The following is a 15,375-nucleotide window of genomic DNA, read 5'->3' on the forward strand; positions in this document are numbered from 1 at the left end:
TCCAGTTTTTGTTTTGAAAAACTCTTTTATTACTTTAACAGTATGTTTGGGATCATTGTCCTGCTGTAGGATTAAGTGCCGTGCAATGAGTTTGGAGGCATTTGGTTGAACTTGAGCAGATAAGATGCTTCTCAGAATTCATTCTGCTGCTGCTGCAGCAGTTACATCATCAGTAAAGACAAGTGAACCAGTACCTGTGGCAGCCATACATGCCAAAACCATGACACACCCACCACCATGTTTCACAGATGAGGGGGATCATGGGCAGTTCCTTTTGGCCTGCTGTTGCCATCACTCTGATACAAATGAATCTAAAATCTAAAATTCAGAGCCAAATCATACAAAAATATGTCTTTGTCCCAAACATTATAGAGCTCACTGCATCTATGGATTTCTAGAAATTACCTTCAAGCAAACACATTGCTCCTTTGGACATTGTAAGACATGAATACAAAACTTTGTCTTAACCTCGAAGCAGGTCTTAAGTATATTCAGTGAAAATGAAGTAAACACAATTCCACACATTTAAAAAATATATAACTTAGCCAGTCATTTTACTGTATTTTTTTTAACCATTAATCCAATATTTTAAATAGTGTTTTAATAAAACAATCCAAAGACATGCAGGTTAGGTTAATTGGAGAGTCTAAATTTACCCTAGGTATGAGTGTGTGAGGGAATGGTGTGTGTGTGCCCTGCAATGGACTGGCAAACTGTCCAGGGTGTATTCCTGCCTCTTGCCTAATGCAATCTGGGATAGGCTCCAGCAGCCCCCGTGACCAGGCCCAGGAATAAGCGGGTATAGATAATGGATAGATGGACATTACTACTGTACCACAGAGTACCAGAGCAAAAAAACTGCCCATTAGGTGATGTTTAAGGAATTTACATTATATTATCCAAAGTGTGAACATTCATCCAGCTAGGAATACCCTTTTATCAAGCGTATAGAGAAGTCAAAGGCCCTTAGAAATGGGCCTGCATGTAAGCAATGCTTAACAAGCTCAGAAGAACTTGCAAGCACAGGCATGTTCCTTAAGTCAAGATATTCACAGAGGATTTACCATTTTGGCTTCACTGTGGTGATTAAGTAAAATTAATGTAAGAGCACAAATACAGGCTGTCTTGGGGAAAAATGTAATCTAAGGGCTATTAAAACCTTCAGTTCTGAGAAAGCTCTTTCCCCTTAAGATTTAGATGGGGCTTTCATCTTGAAGGTCCACAGCTGTGAGGGAAAAAAATAATAATGAAGCTTCTTTAGTAATTTGCATTTCTGTCAATAAGCAAGAGTAAGGAATGATACATATTAACCACCGTCACCAATGGCAACCTGATTATTGGTTTGTTCATGAAGACAGGGACTTTGTGAATAGTGAGTGTGGAGGGGGTGGCAGCGTGCTCACATCGGGGAGCTGCACAAGTGATGACTGTTCTCATTAGAGCAAATGAATTCCAAGGTTTTAACGAGCTGCCGGCCCACTTTCTGCAGGAGTGTGATGAGGCTGGGATGCCGCAGCCATTCACCGACCGAACGAAGGTGTTTGCTTGCATGTTCGTGCCATGCATTAGCTGCAGGGACTTCAACGCATGTGCACTCAAGCCTTTTTTTTACAGGGCAGGGGGGATCCATCAAGGCACAAGAGTTTGAAAAGACACATTTGATAGGTTAAGGAATGAAATAACCCTGATTAGTTACCACTGAGAATCCAATTACTTCTCATAACTGAGCCAATTTGTCTTCTGTGGGAGATAATTGTAGAAATACAGCATCGTGTAAACAGAGGTTTGTTATTAATCTATTTATAGATTCTAAGGAACAAGTGTTCGTGTGTGAGTGTCTGTCTGTCTGTCTGTGTGCTTTACATGTCTCTGAATCTGTCTGCATGTGCATACTGTGCAAGTATTCAAATGAAATACATTTTATCACTTTGCTGTGGGGAAATGGAAAATTACAGGATTTGTTTGTGGTGTTAAATATCACATTTATGAGGTTTCTGGGTGTCCTGTCTGACACGTTGTCACTCTGTCTCTGCGCAGGGTTTGGCATGACCACGCCCGCTACCATTGGGGGGAAGATCTTCCTGATCTTCTACGGGCTCATCGGCTGCGCCGCCACCATCCTGTTCTTCAACCTGTTCCTGGAGCGCCTGATCACCGTGCTGGCCGTCGTACTCAAGTCTTGCTACGAGCTGCAGCGCCGGCGCAAGGGGGTGCTGCCCCACGACAGCAGGAGGGACTCGAACCCGGGGGGCGGGGAGAGCCTGGCGGGCTGGAAGCCCTCGGTCTACTACGTGATGGTGATCCTGTGCGCGGCGGCCATCGTGGTTTCCTGCTGCGCCTCGGCCATGTACTCGGCCGTGGAGGGCTGGAGCTACTTCGACTCGCTCTACTTCTGCTTCGTGGCCTTCAGCACCATCGGCTTCGGGGACCTGGTGAGCAGCCAGCACCTGCGCTACGAGAACCAGGCCGCCTACCGGCTGGGCAACTTTCTCTTCATCCTCATGGGCGTGTGCTGCATCTACTCCCTCTTCAACGTCATCTCCATCGTCATCAAGCAGTTCCTCAACTGGACCCTGAAGAAGCTGGAGCTCCTGCTCCGCTGCCCGTGCTGCCCTGGCAAGGGCCTCCGTCCCCGCAGGAACACGGTGATGCCGGGGCACCTGCGCGTCCGCCGCAACATCTCCATCGAGACGGATATCGCCAACGAGAGCGACACGGACGGCCGCAGGATGTCCGGCGAGATGATATCCATGAAGGACTTCCTGGCCGCCAACAAGGTCTCCTTGGCAATCATGCAAAAGCAGCTGTCCGAGACTGCGAATGGTCACCCCAGGCAGTCGGGATCCTGCTCCAGGCAAAATGGCTTCTCTGGGGGGGGTGGGGGCTCTGGCCATCATGAATAACAGACTGGTAGAGACCAGCGTGGATAGATGAGTCCATGCTTGGGTCTAGACACTGCCCTGCAGAAACGGCCAAAACGGACATATCTAATTGCTTAGTCCACTTGACTGATAGGACTGTACCATGGACAATGAAAATTCACATGGTAGAGAATATTGCCTTTCATTATTCTTCGTGTATAGCATTTAATTCTGTGACATAGATTTCTAGTTTTATACATTGAAAATGGGGGAGGATTGCAGATCAGGTCTGTTGACATTAGTTAAGCTGCCACTGGCACGAACAGTTCTCCGTCCCTCCATCTTCCGCCCGCACCTTCCAATAGCACATCCTGCTAATTTAGAGTAGCTGAGGTGGAAAAATTAGCACCTTTAATGAAGAAATCTGTCAAACCTGGAGCTCAAGACAGAGCTGTTCTTAAAGGAAAATGTGTTGATTTAAGTGCTAAAAAGGAGACACAAACATGATGAAACACAACTGTGATTTTATGAGGCGCATACTTTATCAGAATTTAGCTCTGAATTTCCTCCACCTAAAAACTTTCAAATCCCATGTTTACAAGCTTACATTAGATGACATTAGTGCATCTTATGGCAATAAAAAACATTTCGCAGTGAAAGTCTTAAAACCAAATTCAGTCTCTGAATTCAACATCTGTTGTGTACTTACAATGGATAGACAACTGTAGTATGTGTCCCAGCATTCATTATACTATGCAGCTCATCTTGCCTCACGTGTGAAAGTAAAAAATCTATTAGATAAAGCATGGAGCTGATATTCAGTTCTTTGCCACTCTACAATACCTGTCAAAAGCAAAATAAATTTGACTTGAACTAAGGCTTCATTTATCAAGTGATCAAATGCAGTGGAAAAAAAATAAACCTGACCATTTGTGATACTCTGCTTCTGTTCTTCTCTCATTTTTATGGAAAAAGACAAAAACTGAGGGTGTCTTGTTTAAATATGTATCATGTGTCAGCATTAAGAAAAGCTCTCGGCAGAAGGTCTTTTAAAGCAAAGCTCAACTTTACTGACATCTCTATTACCAACTTGGAATACCTGAGCAGTTTACCGACAACATAAATGCCATATTACCCTGGAATACATGATTCAGTTTTAATTGGAATATGTTCCCACTATAGTTACAAAAAGTGAAACACTTTTTTGATTATCAGACCCCTGTTCTTGTAGCTAGCAAAGTGATTTATTATTTAGTTACCATTCCCATGTTTGACGGTAATACATTTTGAAGACGGTTCAGCTGGATGTGCTGAATTGGTAATCAGGTATTCTGTGAACCGCATACATACTCTGTAGGGCTGTACTGCAGTGCTTTTTTCTGTATTTTAAAAGAGGAGAAAGCTATTTACACAGTGGGTGGGGAAAGTTCAAGAGATTCAATCCAGAACTACAGTAGGACTCAGATGCTGAATAATGCATGATGTGAGACATCAAAAGAAAGATACAACAGCGTGTTCTGGCTCTTTGAAAGTGTATTGCAAAGATGCACCCATTATATGAAGAGACAGCACAGTCAGCAGTTATTATGTCATAAACTATTTTGAATTGTACCCTATTTAACAAAAGGGACAATTCAGAAGCATTAAATCCTGTCTTCCCCTTTCTCTCAAACATATCCAGCAATATCTGGCTTAACAAGTCGCAGAATATTAAAGATTGCACATGAATAATATAGCAGAGATATTTTGTTGATTTTGTTTCTCAAAAATTGGAAAAATATTTTAAGCACAGCATTGAAATGACTGGGGTTTTCCAAACAGATGCAGTATACTCTTTTGTGTATTGCATCTGATGATCTGACCGACGACCTATGGCTGTTTGTCAGATACAGAAGAGAACAGACAAGCATTTTTTTGTGTATTCGATTCCTGTAAGTGTGGATGTCATATCCCTACGTCTGGGCACTCTTATAGACTCATTAATAGTGTTAGGTATTTAGAAACAGTGCTAATTAAAACCAGAACCATAATTAGATGTGTGATGCAGTTCATAAGGTGGGTGACTATTAAGCCAGTGATGAATATCCCTGTGTGCCTGGGGGTTTGATTCCCCTGCTGTGGGATCTTCTGAGCTGATCCCATGGTCCTCTTTGCTGTCCCCAAACTGAATGAATATTGCGTATATAATCTAATGAAGAAATACATTCATGAAAACATACATAACCTCCCTATGGCAGGAACTGTAGGACTTGTTTATTGACAGATAGTTCTGCATACCAGAAGTATGGAGCACAAAACTCGGTTGGTTATTTTCAGGTCCAGAACAGAATACAGGTAAGTGGTTCTTTGTGGCCAGCTACATCACAACTCCCTTTTGTCTGTGTACATAAATCAGTTCCACATTTCCAGAACCCATTCCATTCTCTTATCCAAAAAAATGTAAGGCTCCTCCAACTACGAAATTGTAACTGATTGCAATGTACTTTTTTAAAGTTGATTCTTTAGATCAGTCTTATCCAGAAAGGGCCAGTGTGAGTGCACACACCTGATCCTGATTCTACTAATCAAGGTGCTTAGCAATGACTCTAGTGATTGATTAGTAGAATCAGGTATGTGCACCCACACTGGCCCTTTCTGGAACCCCAGCTTGTTAAAATTCTGGGATTGCTGTTGAGGTTGGAATGAAAACCAGCATACACAGGGGTCCCCCAGGACCGAGTTTGAGAACCACTGCTTTAGATAACAAATCCTAGCCCCACCAAAGGCCCCAGCTGCCTGACAACCCCTGACCAGAAGAGAGCAACATAGAAATTGATTGATAGAAGGATGGAATTTTGCCACACCTCATTTAGTTTTAGTCCACCAACACCTTTCTACTGTATTTTATGTTGGCCCAGTGTAAAATTCTGATGAACTTGGTCATTTTGGTTTTGTATTTGAATGGAGTAATAAAATGTAGTTCACAAATATTTTACTGGACCTACAAAACTTATTTTTGGCTGATGCGCCAACATAAAAAGCTTGTCACCAGAGCATAGAATTTTTAACCATCCAAAGAACCTAAACTGAGCCAATTTAAAAAGTGCATTGTAATCAATAACTTACAATTTTGTAGTTGAAGAAGGCTTTTTTTAACAGTGTAGCTATATATAAGCACAGGGAAAGAGATTCATTTTCTAGTGTGAAGGTGTTTATGGATTGTTGGCATGAGTTTCCAAATTGCACATTATAATGAGATTTTAGGGTAGTTTTAAATTACATGCACAGAAGTTTCATCTACTGTTTCAGGAATGCTTAAAGAAAATCAAACATTCTCAAAAGGAGAATGAATTCACAGCCAAATGTGCAATTATGCGTTTACACTCAATTTTTGTTGGCAATGTTAGTTGTGCCATGGTTTGTGAATTGTTGTATTAACATGGAATTCAGGACTCCATGAAACTTCAGCTGCTGACATATTGGCTAGGGAGCCATTTTTAGTTTTTCATGTACTGTATAGAGGCACTTCAGACAGCACTCCAGGCTTTTTCAGTTACACTGATAATGGGCAGAGCAAAGAGGAACAGATTGGCTCTTTATCCACAAAAATGATTCAATTTGGCCTAGCCTCAAACAACAGCATCTCTGGTTTTATAATAAAGCTAGATTTTTCCTGTAAGCAAGATTGATAACAAGACATGATACTCATTCCATTGTAATTCCGGCAAGCCCACATCACTTTTATTCTTGTAAGTATTGGAGTCAAGTTGCATTTATTTTTGTTTGTGCTCATAAAGAAGGCATGGGGCTATAGATATTACTGGGAAGAGGACTGCTTTTGAATTTACATGTTTAAACTATGCACGTCATTCAGTCAAATGTGTCCATGAAATAAATAAGCAATACCATGTAATCCTCAATATCTAACTAATATAAATAAATATAATATTATCTCATAAGACTCATGCTAGAGGTCTCACTGAGGTTTCTAAAGAATTAGCCGTAAAATAGTCCTATAAAACCCATCCTCCCATCCTGGTTCCAGAGAATGAGGGCTATCCTTTGTGGAAATTTTAGTAGATGCTCTTACCTACAGCAGCTTAAAGGGCTTGTGTTATTTGCAATCCATTTATACCACTGGATATTTACTGAAGAAGTTCAGCTTAATTTTCTCACTCAAGGGTGCAACAGCAGTGTCTGGCCTGAGAATTGAACCTGTAAATTTGAACCTCTAAGTTTAGTTCCTTAACCATTAATCAGAAACACAGTGCAAGACAGTTCAAAAATGATAGAAGTGAGATTTCTTGATCTATTCTCTTCCTCCATGCATCTTACTCCTGACTTTGTCTGTTCTCGAAAAATCAATTTGCCTGCAGAGAATTTGCACTCTCTAACTGCAGTTATACAGATGATTACCTACAGTAAGCAAGATGTTCCCTCCATGAGTGTACTTTTTTTGTTTTCAAGAACACAGGGTTGTTTAGTAAGATTAGTAAGATTTGGCAACCATAGAGAAAAGGTTCATGTCAATTGAACAGATTATGAGAGTTATTCATGTGAACACTACCGAATACAGAATAGAGGACCTAAACTTCCAAAATGATGTCCGAAATTTGGGTGTATGTCAGGCTTTGAGATTCTATCTGCAAAAAAAAAAAAAAAAAAACTGGTTTGTTTCAGAAATAATTTTCACTGTAAATCAGAGCAAGCATACTTGGCAAAGAATCAACTGTGAAGGTGAGAGAACATTCTAGAGCCTGACTGTTTCCCTCCTTTCACTGGTGTCAGACTAACCTTCCACTGAATCACATGGCACCCATCATATGGTGAGACTCTTTTCATACGCTTTTAGTGGTAACCCATAAAGGCCACAGGTGAACGTCTTCTATGCTCATTTTGAAACCATCCATTAGCAAAACACATTGATAGAGGATGCGTGTCAGGCCTGAAATAACTTTTTTCTGCTTTGACAACTAGATAAATGGAGTAGACTAACAATTCCATTATCAGCCTTTTTTCACAAAAACAGCCAATATTAAACAGTAATACTATTGCCAGTGCCACAAAAGAACAGTAACTCTAATAAATACAGCACAAGACAAGTTGTGTTTGAATGGTCTGCATCACAATTAATGACTGTTATACAGTATAATGTGGAGTATTCCATGAAGAGTGCTTTGTCTTCATAAATTCAAAAGACCAAGCTAGCTGAATTTCAAATTGTAATATGATATTGTACTATATTGGTAAATTCTGCATGATTTAAAAATGTATAGATTTAAGAGTCTCTCAGAATTACCATTTCAATCTGCTGTCCCTTTGGACTTTGATGTGACACAAAGTAGATCATTATTAGTGTGTCATTTTATACTACAAGGAGGTAAATCCAGATGGCCTACAACACATCTATCTCAAATAGGTTATTAACACTTAGTCAATAATAATAATGTTCTATACGCAGTGCAAGAGGTATGTAATTTTCGCTAATGTGTGGTGAGCTTTCTGGCGCAAAATGGCTGCCGTGCATCACCCAGGTGGGTGCTACACATTGGTGGTGGGTGAGGTGAGTTCCCCTTCATTGTAAAGCACTTTGAGCATATATATTTGACAATCATGGCTTATTTTATATATTGATGTGTTGAGTAATCACGGAACAAACAGTCCTCATCGGTTAAAGTGCACACTATGTGCATCTTACACAGTCAGTTCTGTTTAAACACTGAGCCCCATCTTTTCCTCAATAATTCTCCATGGTTGATGTCTCATGGGGAAATCTGATCCTGTCACACTCCCACTCACACCTGTGCATGTATTCATTTGTGCATGTGTGACTTAATAACCAACAGTACATAGAGGACATTCAGCAAATACGCAGTATATTTGATGCCTATATTTTAGTCTGAGTCATCTCAATTTGTATGTTCTCCTCACCTGACTACAGAGAGCATTTAATTCCTCCTGTCTGCAATTTTCTCTTGCTGCTCCGTGGAGATTTGAGAAATAATCACATTCAAACAGGAAGCAACCTGTAGTAATCAAACAGGAACATGCTGTTACACTACATAGACATAACTGTTTCACAGTACCTTTTTCACAACATCTGTGTATAGAAACATTTTAAGAAAACCCCTCCTGAATATTTTCTCCTATGATTGTTCGTTCACAAGACCACTCCAAACTAAAAGAAACATATAAACTATATAAAAGATTTTGACACAAATCTCACTTTGTTTCTTGTAGTGGTTAAAATGTACTTTCTGTATTCACTCTTACTGTAGCTGAAGGGGCCATATGTCGAGAGAAATTTAAGAAGTTAGGAATTGGTACAGTTCACACATTTCAAGAACAAAACTAAACAAGAGTGAGTGCTGAGCAGAATTAATGAGCGTTATATTTAATGACACTGCTTGGTTACGATGCAAACGCTTCCTGTAGGTGTCTGCTTGTAGCGCACGCGCGGTGATCCAAGTTCCCCAATTAATATTGGGTAGGAGCCCATTAAAATGACAGATGTCTTCCTGTACGACTTTTATTCTGGTGAATTCTTGTGCGGCAGCATAGCGTTACAGATAGAGAACCCATAACAAGGTTTCGGCTTCGCAATTCCTAGTATACCTGCTATTTTTCCCTTGTGCTCGGTAGCCCACTGAAACAGAGCTATTTAGCTTGCAAAAATGGTCAAAGTCTTCAAACAATCATACTTCAAAAGCATAACGTGTACACGAGAGTTTCTGGTTTCAACCAGCAACTCTCCCAAAGCAGTAAAATCATCAACACACTAAGTACATCTTTCCCCCCTTTGCAGTAGATGGCAGCAAAATGCAATTGTTGCTCATGCAATCAAAAATAAAAGGGAAAGGCATTCAGTTTCATGGAAAAAGACATCAAAGCAGCTTTAGCGGTGGGTAAGTAGACAGTAATTTAGCTAACGCATTTGGTAAAAGTGTTGTTTTTGAACTACTCTTTTGCATAATTCCCAAGTGTTCCACGTTTTCCTTGTAGTATATGCTATACATAGTTTTTACTTTTAGTGTGTTTGTTTTGTTGTTTTGCAACCCCTCTAGCCTTTTATTTTTGAGCCAATGTCCCAAGACGTCTCCTTGTGACAGGGACACCATTAGGGATTCTGGGCCCCATTAAAAGATCTCACATTGGGCCCCACCACCCAAGGCCACCCCATCCCTGCACAATTACAGCACAGTTTTTGAGGTCCCCTGTCAGTCTGGACCCTGCAAGTGAGGGCCATTGGAATCATGCTAAATTAGTTATATTAAAAGTAGCAGCTGATGCCAAATTTTCCAGCAATAGTTAATGTAAATACAGATTAATAATTACTATAATAAAAATAATATCATTATGAATTGTACAATTGTTAATTAAACAACCATACCAACTAGGACGGAGTGTGGCACAGTGGGTAAGGAACTGCACTTGTAACCGAAAGGTCGTAGGTTTGATTCCCGGGTAAGGACACTGCCGTTGTACCCTTGAGCAAGGTACTTAACCTGCATTGCTTCAGTATATATCCAGCTGTATAAATGGATACAATGTAAAGTGCTATGTAAAAAGTTGTGTAAGTCGCTCTGGATAAGAGCGTCTGCTAAATGCCTGTAATGTAATGTAATGTAACTACTATTTTCAATTTTCAATAGCTTGAACTTGCTACTGTGCTGCATCTGCATTGGTATTAAAATAAGATTAACAATTACCTTATGCGTTCTTTTCTGTTGAAGGAAGATTTGTGACAACATGGTGGGCGATCAACAGTGTCCGAGATTATATGTTTCATAATGATGTCTGCGTAAATGGCCTTACGCGTTTTGAATTATAAGGTTTGTCTTTTTTTCCTTGCCGTAGTCTGACGTATTTCCTGAGAGACTATCTGGTGAACGACAATGGTGAGCAAGCAATTTCTGTTATCCCAATGTTTTCTCTTGTTTTGAATGTAGCTGATTATTATGACTTATCATAACTAGTTAAGTCTTTCTTTTTTTAGATATGAAAATTTAGTCCAGTATTATTTTCCTTAACAACTTTTCCAGCCAATATAATTTATTGATTCTAGTTACTCAGAGACTAGCCGCTAGCTGATGCTAACTAGCTACCTACCCAACAGACATGTATATGCTATGCTAGCTAGTGATATATGCAACGCAGGAAGGTATCTAACGTTAGCTGTTTAGATCTAACACTAATTGTTGGCTCCACAGTCTGTCGTTAGTTTCGCATATGTAACCTGTAAATTACGCTAAGCAAATAGTGATTGCTAACTTGTTCGGTAACTTACCCATTTTTTTAATCAGTAGGTCTTAGTAGAACAATGACTCATGTCTCCTTACCCACCACAGCTGGTGAATAGCGTTTAGCTGGATATGTTTTGCTAGCTAGTGCTAATATAATTTTTTGATAGATAGCTAACGTTAACTTCTGTCTGTTGCTTCTTGTGTAGTTGTAGTATGGTGTATTTATGAGAAAAATGAATCCTCTTTGGTGAAAAATGAAACTAGACTAGTTAATTTTCATTTTAAATTAAAATTTCAATCTAGCAACTGCTAGCTAACTGGTTTATCAGTTGCATGTTAGTGTGCGGACTAGTTTGCCATATAAGCTGTCAGTGTCAGAATTGTAAAGGCAGTCCGTTGCATAGCGTTTTACAATCTGAATTGGTTTCGAGACAAATCTTTTGTTTTAGCTAGTTGATGCTAAAACTAAAAATAACGTCCGATGTTACAGAGAGCAGTGGATTCATATATGTGTATAGAGTGGCTAACGTTAGGTTGGCTGCATTGATCATTTGAAGAAACATTTTATTTATTTGCAATACTGTACATGCACATTTCTCATTTGTAATTACAGGGTCAAAGCCAGAGTGGTGGACATGGCCCTGGAGGTGGGAAGAAAGATGATAAAGTAAGATTACTCTTACCACACATGTTGTCCTCTTATTGTATCAGTGCGCTGCTAAATGCAGTTAATGTTCGGCAGGTGTTGACATGTTTATAATCAACAGGATAAGAAAAAGAAATATGAACCGCCAATTCCAACCAGAGTAGGGAAAAGGAAGAAGAAGTCCAAGGGACCTGATGCTGCAAGCAAGTTGCCTTTAGGTATGCTCTGCTGAACCTCGAGACATAATTCTGGTTGCTTTATTTAAAATAGTTTTAATAAGTGGTGTGTGCTCACACTGATAAATGATAAATATACATGTATATGTATTGCAGCAAGCGGTTAAATAGTAAAACTGTCTGTGATAAGGCCTTCATCTTCACTAGTCTGGCTTATCAGAAGTGATGCCACTTTCTTCATCTCACTGTGTTCTGCTTTCCCCTCAGTGACTCCTCACACTCAGTGTAGGCTGAAGCTGCTGAAGCAGGAGAGGATTAAAGATTACCTTCTGATGGAAGAAGAATTCATCCGAAACCAAGAGCAGATGAAGCCTTTGGAAGAGAAGCAAGAGGTATTTGCACATAAGTCAGAGCATTTCATTCGCTTAAGATGGAAGTGGATTCTAGAACAGTGTTCACCCTATTAAACCCATGACATTCACGCCCACAGGAAGAGAGGTCAAAGGTTGATGACCTGAGAGGAACTCCAATGTCTGTGGGGACGCTGGAGGAGATCATAGATGACAACCACGCCATCGTCTCCACCTCTGTGGGCTCGGAGCACTATGTCAGCATCCTGTCCTTTGTGGACAAGGATCTTCTGGAGCCCGGTTGCTCTGTGTTACTCAACCACAAGGTGAAGACCACAATCAAACTTAAACTGCCTTCAGTGGCAGCTTGAGCTCGATTGACGTATGAGATCCTCTGAGACATGCTGTGATTGGCCGCTCAGTGAGCCGTGTTTCCACAGGTCCACGCAGTCATTGGTGTGCTGATGGATGACACAGACCCACTGGTCACTGTCATGAAGGTGGAGAAGGCTCCACAGGAGACGTATGCAGACATTGGAGGCCTTGACGCCCAAATCCAGGAGATCAAGGTATTTGTTTTTCTATTTTCCTGTTCGTCCTCTTAGTTAACTGCTCCAACCCCTCAAATGTGCTCTTTGTGTCAGTGTTATCAGCTCTGTCTACCAAGAACAGCATATGATGTTAGGTGCATCAGTACAGGCCTATGTTGTGCCGCTGCTGACTGGGCACTTAATAATATATTTGTACCTTAATCTGTTTTGCAAAAACCTGATCCCATATTGGTATTCTGAGATTGTGAGTACTGAATACTGGCCCTGATCTATATCCTCTTAGGAATCAGTGGAACTCCCCCTCACCCACCCAGAGTACTATGAAGAGATGGGCATCAAGCCTCCAAAAGGAGTCATTCTGTATGGAGCACCTGGAACAGGTAAGTTGGCTCAAAGCTCAGAGGCTGTCATTACACAAGGTATAATCGTGTGCAAAGTGTGCACAGATTTTCATCCTCTAACTTAATTAATGTAGTATCTGCTGGGTTGAAAACATGAGTGCACCCGGTCTCTTTGTTTGTGAGTTCTAAGTAGTCATGGTATTACATTTTTGCTTTTGTGTTTCCGGGTCAAAGGGAAAACTCTGCTGGCTAAGGCGGTGGCAAACCAGACTTCTGCGACATTTCTGCGTGTGGTGGGGTCAGAGCTCATCCAGAAGTACTTGGGGGATGGTCCCAAACTGGTCCGGGAGCTCTTCAGAGTGGCAGAGGAACACGCACCATCTATTGTGTTCATTGATGAAATTGATGCCATCGGGACAAAAAGGTAAAGCCATCCAGCCTGTTAAATAGCACTGGACGTCTGTCAGAGCAGATTGGGCAATTGCACTAGTTTTGAACTGAGGAACAAATAACATGGTAATCCATGATGCAGTCATTTGTCTTTTACAATAAACTAAACACCCTTTGGCTGCGTAGTCTGCAAGTGTGTAATCTTGGCTTTCCTACTTGTTTCATTTTGTTTTTTCCCATTTTCATGGAAAGCATCTTGGTGACACTGTGATACAATAAAAATAGCACTGAATGCCTGTCATCTGATCTGCAGGTATGACTCAAACTCTGGAGGTGAGCGTGAGATTCAGAGGACCATGCTAGAGCTTCTCAACCAGCTGGATGGCTTTGACTCGCGGGGGGACGTCAAAGTCATCATGGCCACCAACAGGATAGAGACCCTGGACCCTGCCCTCATCCGGCCAGGTGGGCTATAGCAAGGTCCTTAAACAGTTGTAACAGTCCAACCTTAGCAAAGTAACCTGCCTAGCCAAATCAGAAGAGCATACATTAGGCCATCTGCTAAAGTAATGCAATGTAATGTAAAAGAGAAGCCATCTGAAGCTTGTGCTCTTTTTCCTGTTTTAGGAAGAATTGATCGTAAGATCGAGTTCCCCCTTCCGGATGAGAAAACCAAGAGAAGGATCTTTCAGATCCACACCAGCAGGATGACAGTGGCACAAGATGTGACGCTGGATGATCTCATTCTGGCCAAGGATGACCTCTCTGGTGCAGACATCAAGGTGTGTTTATGGTTCCAAAGATACAGTTAGTAATGCCATGTCCTGATGCGTAGGGAAAATCTTAAATGGCTTATTTTTACTTTAAAACTGACTGATGCAGCCATGTTTAACAGTGGCCTCTGTCCCAGCATACACAATGAGGGTTTTGAAAATGTAGTTTAAAAGGTTTTTTTATACAATGCACTTGCATTTAATCTGGAAACCTAACAGTAACAGTAACAGCACTGATTAATGCTGCCACCTGTTGTGCCAGAGTGGTATTGAAACCTCCATGCTTTATTTTCATATAAAAGTCTGGTTTTAAATCATTGAATCCTTTGAATATTATAGTCAAAAGCATTCTGTTCACAGAGCCAGGCACAGGTCAGCCAGCCAGCCCTTCCTGTATTGCAGGTTAATTTGTCCCAGATCTTTGGTTTGAACTGGCAGAATAAGCAGGAAAATATTTTGTGGGTTCTTTCATGTTAACCTCGATGCATCCGTATATGCAAAACATTTTGTTTTGTGCTCAACCTAATTGTATTTCCAATAACTGAACTAAATGTAACTAAAGCAAATATAATATTTATGTGAAATCAATGGAAAAGCTTCCCTGTTGGGAGGCATCTTTTGGAAGTCTTTTTTTTTTTGGTACTAATGAGGGTGTCTCTCTCAGGCAATCTGCACAGAAGCTGGGCTAATGGCACTCCGTGAGCGGAGGATGAAGGTCACGAATGAAGACTTCAAGAAGTCCAAAGAGAACGTTCTGTACAAGAAACAGGAGGGAACCCCAGAAGGACTGTACCTCTAACATATTAACCCCCCCATCTCTCTCTTTCCACACCCAGTACTGCTTTGCCTTCAGACTGAAGGTTATATCGCCAGAGTTTTCTTGTAAATCTTTTGATATGCGTGTTACCTATAAGAGTGATTCAGATTGTATTGTCTACATCAGCAGATATGGCAATAAAAATGAATTTCAAGAAGAAACCTGACTGCATTCTTGTATTTTTCAGACACCAAAGTGTACTCATTTGTATAGTTAGGTAAGGGAAGATGAATGTGAATAAATATTAA

The 15,375-nt window shown here is 40.7% G+C and overlaps 2 protein-coding genes and 1 long non-coding RNA gene across 4 annotated transcripts in view; 2 read left to right on the forward strand and 1 right to left on the reverse strand.

The window, feature by feature from the left end:
- kcnk13a (potassium channel, subfamily K, member 13a) overlaps positions 1-3,804 on the forward strand; it is a 5,648-nt gene extending 1,844 nt beyond the window's left edge. Inside the window, exon 2 of the mRNA XM_035428309.1 lies at positions 2,038-3,804. Coding sequence (XP_035284200.1) covers positions 2,038-2,903 — 866 coding nt within the window. The 3' untranslated portion in view covers positions 2,904-3,804. The remainder of the gene's footprint in view (positions 1-2,037) is intronic.
- Positions 3,805-5,533: 1,729 nt separating this feature from the next.
- On the reverse strand, positions 5,534-10,697 carry LOC118233027. The gene is made up of 3 exons (XR_004766441.1): positions 10,550-10,697; positions 8,772-8,866; positions 5,534-7,483 (listed from the first exon to the last, which is right to left on the reverse strand). It is a non-coding gene; the product is annotated as an uncharacterized LOC118233027 (long non-coding RNA).
- LOC118232999 (26S proteasome regulatory subunit 4-like) lies at positions 10,692-15,288 on the forward strand. 2 transcript variants are annotated; one of them, XM_035428295.1, is made up of 11 exons: positions 10,692-10,738; positions 11,697-11,750; positions 11,851-11,947; positions 12,173-12,297; positions 12,396-12,581; positions 12,696-12,824; positions 13,090-13,186; positions 13,382-13,571; positions 13,851-14,002; positions 14,165-14,319; positions 14,975-15,288. In XM_035428295.1, the coding sequence occupies exons 1-11, from the start codon at positions 10,736-10,738 to the stop codon at positions 15,107-15,109; spliced, it is 1,323 nt and encodes a 440-aa protein (XP_035284186.1). In that variant the 5' UTR covers positions 10,692-10,735; the 3' UTR covers positions 15,110-15,288. The 2 variants fall into 2 exon arrangements, with proteins under 2 accessions (XP_035284186.1, XP_035284181.1); XM_035428290.1 differs by lacking the exon at positions 10,692-10,738 and adding an exon at positions 10,972-11,001.
- The last annotated feature ends 87 nt before the right edge of the window (positions 15,289-15,375 follow it).

Source organism: Anguilla anguilla, chromosome 1 (assembly GCF_013347855.1).
Source record: "Anguilla anguilla isolate fAngAng1 chromosome 1, fAngAng1.pri, whole genome shotgun sequence".
Classification (NCBI taxonomy): Eukaryota; Metazoa; Chordata; class Actinopteri; order Anguilliformes; family Anguillidae; genus Anguilla; species Anguilla anguilla.

Bases quoted from the DNA above. Each gene is read 5' to 3' on its own strand.
- LOC118232999 (XM_035428290.1), top strand. The intron at 12,825-13,089 runs GTATTTGTTTTT...ATATCCTCTTAG, and splicing joins CCCAAATCCAGGAGATCAAG to GAATCAGTGGAACTCCCCCT. The intron at 14,003-14,164 runs GTGGGCTATAGC...TTCCTGTTTTAG, and splicing joins CCCTGCCCTCATCCGGCCAG to GAAGAATTGATCGTAAGATC.